An 8,972-nucleotide genomic window follows, 5' to 3' on the forward strand; every position below is an offset into this window, starting at 1 on the left:
AAAGGCACAGAAAAGTCTAGGAAAGGATGGGATTTTAAATATTGTTAAGTAGAAGTTGAGAAAAGTCATGAGTGGTTTTAATGGTTACAAATATTTGGAATTTTGAGAATACAATTACTATGACTACCGTTGGATTCATATGATATATGTTCATTTTTATTTTGAGTTTTAAGAAACATGATATTTTCTCATTAGGATACTAGAGACGAAAGATGATAATGAACAACCAGACTATCATCTCCAAGTTCCTCCTCCTGTGATGTAGGAGTCTTCTGTTTTTTGTTGATTTCATTGGTTAAATAAAGAAACTGCCTTGGCCCTTTAATAGGACAGAAAATTAGGTAGGCGGAGTAAACAGAACAGAATGCAGGGAGGAAAATGCCGAGTAAGGCAGTTGCCATGATTCTCCCACCCGACACAGACGCAGGTTAAGATCTTTCCTGGTAAGTCACACCTTGTGGTGCTACACAGATTATTAAATATGGGTTAAAGCAAGATGTGAGAATTAGCCAATAAGAGGCTGGAACTAATGGGCCAAGCAGTGTTTAAAAGAATACAGTTTCCGTGTAATTATTTCGGGTAAAGCTAGCCAGTGGCTGGGAGCCCTCTCGAGTGGCGGGAAGCAGCCTGCTGCTCTTACTACACTCCTGGGCCTGTCCATCCCCCCTGAGCCCCAGCACCTGTTCTATGTCCTGTTCCTGGCCATGTACCTCACTACCATCCTGGGGAACCTCATCATCATCCTCATTCTACTGGACTCCCATCTTCACACACCCATGTCCTTGTTTCTCTGCAACTTGTCCTTCTCTGACATGTGCTTTTCCTCTGTCATAATGCCCAAATTGCTGCAGAACATGCAGAGCCAGGACCAAACCATTCCCTATATGGGTTGCCTAACACAAATGTACTTTTTAATAGCCTTTGGAGACACGGAGAGTTTTCATTTTATGGTCTATGCTTGCTATGTGGTAATCTGTTTTCCCCTTCAATACACCAGTATCATGAGTTCCAAGCTTTGTGTGTGTGTGTGTGTGCTCTGCTGGTTACTTACCATACTATATTCCATGTTTCACACTCTACTTCTGGCTAGATTGTCATTCTGTAAAGACAATATGATCCCTTAGTTTTTCTGTGACATAAATGCCCTGCTCAAGTTGGTCATTCATATTAACATATAAATTGTAATCAATACATGAGAAACTATATTAAATGGTCACAGCATTAAGAAGGTTGAGAAAAACTTAATTAGAGAATTGAAGGAAATGAAAAGGATGCATACAAGAAATAAGTCAGCCAGATGGATGATGGTGGTATATGCCTTTAATCTCAGCACTTGTGAGGCAGGCAGATCTCTGTGAGTTTGAGGCCAGCCTTGTCTACAAAGGGACATCCAGAACAACCAAGGCTATACAGAGAAATTCATTTTGATATAACAAAATAAAACATACAAACAACAAAAGAAGTTAAAGTATCTTTATTTGAAGATATTCTATACATAAAAGGCTTTAAAGACGCCACTAGAAAAGTCTTAGAACAGATAAACATCTTCTATAAAGTGCCAGGATACAAAATAAGCATCACAAAAGCCAATAGCCTTGCTACAGCCAAATAGCAACCATACTAAGGAAGAATGATGGCAATAATACATATTCACAATTGTCACCAAAAATAATACATTAGAAGTAACCTAAACAAGGCTGCTTTTTAGGCCTGTTCTTCAAAATATGAGTCCTTTCTGCTTTCCTGGTTCTTGAGGTTATGTGTTCAAATTTAAATATTTAGAGCCAGGATATACAATTAAGAAAAAAATATGTAGCATTTGTCTTTCTAGGTCTTGGGTAACAACACTGTAATATTTTCCAGTTCCATCCATTTATCTACAAGTTTCATTGTCTTTGTAGCTGAATAGAATTGTGTGTCTCTGCACCATATTTTCATTATTTTTCTATCAGTCGAAAGACACCTAGGCTGCATTCCTTTCCAGCTATAATGAATAAAGATGCTAGTGTCATGGTTTGAAAGAAAATAGCCCCCATAGACTCACAGGGAGTGACACTATTAAGAGGTGTGGCCTTGCTGGAGGATGTGTATCACTGGGGGTGGGATTTGAGGTTTTAGAAGCTCAAACCAGACATAGTGGCTTATAATCTCTTCCCACTGCCCAAGAATCCAGATGTAAAACTCCCAGCTCTTTTCTAGCACCCTATTTAGCTTTTATTCCCTGACCATTATCCATAAAAATGTGTAATCAGTATGAACATTTCCTAATAAAATACAAAATAGTATAATCATATTATCTAGAACTCATAAGAATATGCTGTAAGTACTCATATCCTCTCCAGAGATACATGCATGTCCATGTTTATTAGTGCTCCATTTCTCATAGCAAAGAAATTGAATCATCTTAGATGTCTATAGCTGATGAATGAAAAGTGAAAAATGGACCTATATACAGTGAAATTTTATTCATGTATAGAGTTGTATTGTAAATGTATTTGTGGTGCCAACTACCCATGGCATGTGAAGTCATAGATCTTGGAGAAGGACCTGTAACCACCATTTTTCTAAGCCAGCCTAGTTCAAATTACTGGTTCAAAAATATTTTGCTTTTATTTCATGCATACAAGTGGTTTGGTCTAAACACATGTAAATAGTGCAGCACACACATGCCTGTGCACACAGAGGTAAGAAGAAGGTATGGGTCTCTGGAATTGGAATTATAAATGGTTGTGAGCTGCCCCATTGGTGCTGGGAAAGGAAAATATATCCTCTGCAGGGGCAGGAAGTACTCTTAACCACTGAGCCATCTCCCTATCCCCATGAATAATTTTTATACATTTGTATTTGTATAGGATTGTGTATAGAGAGTAGAACACTAAAAACGCAACTCATGAGAGGGGGAAATGTAAGTCTTAAGAGAGAGATATAGAAGGAAAACAGAATACATGTGATATGAAAATGCATGAGAAAATACTAAATTGTAGTAAACTTAAAGAAGAGATTGGAGGGCAGAGAGATGGGGTAAAGAATGCACTGAGTGAATAGTTAACAAAACTAAATACAATGAAAATGCCACAAGGAATCCAACTACCTTGTGGGCTAATTCAAATAAGGATAGTTGTTAATTTAAAATAAGCTAAAAATTAAAAGGGCAAAAAATCTTTTAATGTAGAATTATTGTATAATAAGATGCATGATTGATTCAAACAAATGATTGTACACTAACATTCACAGAAGTGTTACGTATCATTGATCCAAAGCAGAAAGACCTGTCTACCAATGATTGAGTAAATAACCAATACATATCTGTACAATGATATATTATTTGATAACTAAAAATCAATTAATGGCACATTCAACTACACAAACATACCTTGAGAACATTATAATAGGAAGACTCCAACCATAGAGAGCTTATATTCACATGAAATATGAAAAGCAGGGCAATCTATAAGAACATAAAGTAGTGTGGAAGTGCATGTGGCTGGTTGGAGGTGAAGCGTATGTGTGAATGGGCACAGCACTTCTTTGGGTGATTATGAGTTCTAAAATACATTATAGATTGCTTTAAATGAATTGAAAATACTAAAGCTATTTAATTATCCTTATATAAGTGAACATCACAGTCTTTAGGATGATCAAATTAGAACTTGAGCTCATCATCCAACCAATTGACAACTTCTCAGGTCAACCAAAATACAGAGAGTAGACATATCATTCTTCTTGGAGTAACTGAAACCAACTGATTAGTAAGCAAAATGTGATTGCTACCAGAGTAGGATTGTGTCTAAAATTGTGTATATGTCTTTCTATCTCAGGCACTACTTCCACATTCAAAACAATAGTTTGTAGTCTCTAAGAACCCAGCAAAGGTTAGACAAATAAGGATCAAGATTCCCTGGGGTAGAAAGTTTGTGTTTCATTATTATGTACGGAACTTCATTCAACAAATGATTGCCAAGTTTAAGACTATCCTGAAGGAAGGAATCATAAATGCCACCTATGTCCTCATGATCAATGGAGAACTCATAGAACATGGCATTAAGAAAGTGATATCACATATATGGAGAGGGATTGGGGTAATGGTGGTAGTAGGCACAATTAAAGTTTTCATAGAGAGGTAAAATCTAAAATGAGTGAACATGCGTATGAATGTAGATTGCTTTTCTATTGTCTTAAGGAAGCGTTAAGCATGCCATCTGCTTGCCTTAGGCCTACCCTTTCACATATCGGCTCATATAAAAGTTGACTGATGAAGTTTAAATTTATCTAGAAGGTTTTGTACATAAGTCCTTTTGCAAGTACTGAGTCGTTGAATTGTGGTGCTGTCCTTGAAGCCTTCCCAGTATGCATGGTTTTATATAGTCTTATTCTGCTTAAAATAACTATTGGATTGGTTGGAGAGATGGATTGGCCAGTAAAAGCTAGGCATATAACCAAAAACCATAAAAACTATTGGTAGCTTCTTCTGTAATTTTTTTTTTGTGACGCTTTTAAGTTACTAGCAATCAGAATACTTCATGATAATTTGGAGTGGTTTTCAGGTCACCATTCCTCACTTTCTCCACTAGCAAAGTCGGCAACCATCATGTAGAAGCCCCTGTTCATTACCTGAGTAGGCAATGAGTATGTAGCTTTACATGCTTTTTGTTCTGTTGTTGCTATTTCTTTGTGCTATTTGTTGTTCTTTAAATTCTACCTTCCCCTATGTATAGGAGAGAGTATGTCTATAATTTGTCTCCACTAGAGATCCCTGAGATAAATTGGTCTTAGAAAGGTCCTAGATAATTACTGTGTCTTTAATGAGTTATGTAGGATCTGGACTCCTCTGGGGTACTGAGCCCCTAAGGCTCAGGGATGGCAGCAGAGGGATATGAGTACAGATGGTGAAGGTAGATGGTGAGTATAGAGCTAAATAGATAGTTCTTGTGCCTGCAAACAAAATAAAAGTAGGCAGGATCTTGGACCAGAAACTTCGACTCAGTCTCAGCAGAACTGGGTATGTTCAGAAAGATAAGTTATTTCTTATTGTCATTTTAAATGAATTTCCAGTGTTATGTAGGATAGTTTTCAAGGTATAATAGCCTTCTTTTCTTGTTTTCACAAGGCTTTACCACACTGTGCAAGTATTTGCTTCATGATAATAATAATATAAATACTTTTATTCTGACAGGTTAATTATAATTGCTCATTATATAATTTTCTCTCAGTTTCACACCATTTCAACACAAGAACAGCACAATAAGATAGAGTTCACTGCTGTAGTGTTGAACAGTTGTTTTCTATACTTTCCCCTGTGGGGTCTTAGTAAACTATGAACAATTCTCTACCCAAGATGATGATCAATTTTATTTGTACAAATTCACAAATCTGTGTTTTCACGGTAACATCTGTGATTGCTTCTAAGTTTAACCCATCAAGGAAAACATTAATATCATATAGGTATTCATGTAAAATGTACAATAAAAGCTACTCAATCAAAATTATTACTTCTATACAAGTAATGTGATATGCATATCCAATGTGATATGCAGGTGTACCAAATGCTAGAAACACATCCCTTGGTATTTCTATGAGCAATTTATTTGAGAACTGTGAACTTAACATCTAAAGAAGGTATAAAGTCCATTGGTTAATCAGTGGAAATAATTGATGGTGGTTTCTCTGGATTCTGATCTTTGTACACATGCTTATATAACACTAAGGTATTGTTCATTTCATTTACAGAAGAAGAGAATCATGGTGGCACATGCCTATAATCACAGTGCTCAGGAAGCAAAGACAGGAGTGTCACATGTTTGAGTCCAGTCTTGAGATTTTTTTTGTACTATTAAAGTTGAAGAAATCTGTATCAATTTGAGCAGCAGGTAACAAATCTTTTCTGACCAAATTCGTGCATATGACAGATAGTTTTCCTACCTGGATATTAAGAGAGATTGCAAACAACCGCACAGAACAAAAGCATGTATGATATTTTTGCATGAAATTTACAATTGATGAAAGATAGCTTAAAGCAGTAATCAAAGAAGTAAGTGTTTGGGATATGTATAGGATGCTAGAGAAAAAGGCTGAATGTCTGACTTCATATAGAGAAGTAGAGTAAGTTGAGCTGTGTATGTGGTAAGCACTATCCCTTACAATAAGGATGAACTAGATGAATAGGAAACAGAAGGGAGGAAGTTGATAGGAGAGTGAACGAGAAACTCTGAACTGTGTGTTAACCCTAGCATTGGTGAAGAGAGAATGCAAGTGTCACACGCGAGATAACAAAACAACTTTTTGTGTCCCTCATGCGATCTGTGTCCTTATCTTCACAGAAACAATGAGAATATGAAGAATAGATAAGACAAGAGATAATGGAATTCCTCTGTTGTAAATGAAGCGTGTTGGAGGAGAAGAGAAGCGTCAGGAGACATGAGAACATAGACATGAACTGAATCTGCTTCTGTGCTCCTGTAAAGACAAGATGTGGTCCTGCTACATGGATATATTCACAGAAAGGGATAGATAAAATTAGACCATAAAGGGGAGACTCTGTATAACTTATGACAGCATTTCAAGGTAAGAAAGAGTGAATAGATCAAAATTCACTGATATCTGACTCAAACCTGAATTTCATTTAATACACTGTGGGCTACTGGAGAAGTAAGAGAATGAGGAATGCTTTGGGAGAAAACAAGGTAAAAACATGGATTTCATTTGGGGCGTTTGAGCTTCCGATGCCTGTCGCACATGCAATGGAGGGAAGATGATCAAATAGTGGAGCAGAAACATGTTTGTTAAAGAAACTTCCATGTCTGTGTTTGAAATGGTAATCTAGGCTTTGGATTACGTGAGGTTTTCCTGAAATTTATGTAAAATTATGACGAGAAAGCTTATCCAAACTCTTCAAGAATATCAATATACAAAATAACAAAGAGAAAATCACAAGTAAACAAACAACAGTTGAGCAGGCAGCAGGAGAGAGAAGTACTGCATTTTAAAAATTTCTGTAGAAATGCATAGATCTGTCTATGTTAGGATGGGAGATAAAAAGCAGTTAAGGAGAAGTTGAGAAAAATCATAAATTTCTGTACTGATTACAGACACTTGGAGTTTGAGATTAAAACCACTATGATGACTGTAAGATCCATTGTGGTAGGTCATATATATCATATATATCTTTAATTCTACAGGATCCTTATATTTTCTCACTAGGAAACTGGAGAAGAAAAATGATAACGAGCAACCAAACTGTTTTCTCCAAGTTCTTCCTCCTGGGCCTGCCCATCCCGGCAGAGTACCAGAACCTGTTCTATGCCCTGTTCCTGGCCATGTACCTCATCACTGTCCTGGGAAACCTCATCATCATCATCCTCATTCTACTGGACTCCCATCTCCACACACCCATGTACTTTTTTCTTAGCAACTTGTCCTTCTCTGACCTTTGCTATTCCTCTGTTACAATGCCCAAATTGCTACAAAACATGCAGGGCCAGGACCCATCCATTACCTATGCAGGTTGTCTGGCACAAATGTACTTTTTAATGGTTTTTGCAGACATGGAGAATTTCCTTCTTCTGGTCATGGCCTATGACCGCTATGTGGCCATCTGCTTCCCTCTTCATTACACCAACATCATGAGCCCTAAGCTCTGTGTGTGTCTGGTGGTGCTGTCCTGGGTATTTACCATGCTGTATTCCATGTTGCACACTGTACTCTTTGCTAGATTGTCATTCTGTGGGGATAACATGATCCCTCAGTTTTTCTGTGACATATCTGCCTTGTTCAAGTTGGCCTGCTCTGACACCTATATTAATGAACTATTGATAATTATCTTGGGAGGGCTCATTATTGGCATCCCATTCTCACTCATCATTGTGTCCTATGTACAAATTGTCTGCTCCATCCTCAAGATTTCATCTACACAGGTTATCCACAAGATCTTCTCAACTTGTGGCTCCCACCTGTCTGTGGTCTCACTGTTCTATGGAACAATTATTGGTCTATACATATGTCCATCAGGTAATAACTCCACTGTGAAGGAAACTGCCATGGCCATGATGTACACAGTGGTGACTCCCATGCTGAATCCCTTTATCTACAGCCTGAGAAACAGAGATATGAAAGAGGCCTTGAGGATGGTTATTTGCAAGAAGAAAATCTCTTTATAAGGAAATGCTGGGACTTTTACTTAAATTTATCTGGTAAATATATTGATAATAATATTAAAAATGTATCCCTACAATGGAACGCACATTCATGAACACACTACGTAATATTTCCTTTTGCAAAGTGCAGTTTTGCAAAGTAGTTCAGTTAGAGAAAGGGAACTTATGGACTCAGTCATGCCATCCACTACATTGTATGTGTGATTGTAGGAAAGCATTAGGTAAAAGCCACTCTTTAAAAATCAGATCTCCACTCCTACATTCCTCTTTAAAATTGAAAATAGATTCTTCTCTCATACAATAAATCCTACTCATCATTCCCCCTCCCTCCACTTCTCATAGCTTATAGCTCCCTCTTTCCCTGATCCATCCCCCCTCCATTTCTTCTTCAGAAAAGAGCAGGCCTCTGAGAGAAAATAGTAAAATATTATAAGATACAATAATACAAGTCAAAAACTCTCATATCAAGGCAATCCAATAAGAGCAATGAAGTCTCAAGAACAGGCTAAAGGGTTAGAGATACGCTTGTTCTCAAGCCAACAACCCTAATGGATAATCAAAGGACTTGGTACAGACCAAAGAGGCCACTGTACTTGGTATTTCAATCCCTGTAATCCCATATGAGCCCTGCTTAGCTGATTCAGTAGGCTTTGTTTTTTGGGAGTCCTCCATCCCCTCTGATGCTTACAATCTTCCCTCCTGTTCTTCCTCAGCGTTCCCAGATCTCCAAAAGAAGGGACCTGATAGAGACGTTTAATTTAGACTCTCTCTCTGTATAATATCTGGCTATGAGCCTTTGCGCCTGTTCATATCAGCTGCCTG

General features: G+C 37.5%; 1 protein-coding gene across 1 annotated transcript; it reads left to right on the plus strand.

Annotated features, from left to right (window-relative positions):
* The first annotated feature begins 7,214 nt into the window (after positions 1 to 7,214).
* On the plus strand, positions 7,215 to 8,227 carry LOC126492348 (olfactory receptor 1468-like). Its single transcript, XM_050128709.1, has one exon. It carries the CDS (start codon positions 7,215 to 7,217, stop codon positions 8,151 to 8,153), a length of 939 nt encoding a protein of 312 aa, XP_049984666.1. The 3' UTR covers positions 8,154 to 8,227.
* The last annotated feature ends 745 nt before the right edge of the window (positions 8,228 to 8,972 follow it).

The sequence above is a fragment of the Alexandromys fortis genome, unplaced genomic scaffold, assembly GCF_014885135.2.
Source record: "Alexandromys fortis isolate MF-2015 unplaced genomic scaffold, M_Fortis_MF-2015_v1.1 scaffold_80, whole genome shotgun sequence".
Lineage (NCBI taxonomy): Eukaryota > Metazoa > Chordata > Mammalia > Rodentia > Cricetidae > Alexandromys > Alexandromys fortis.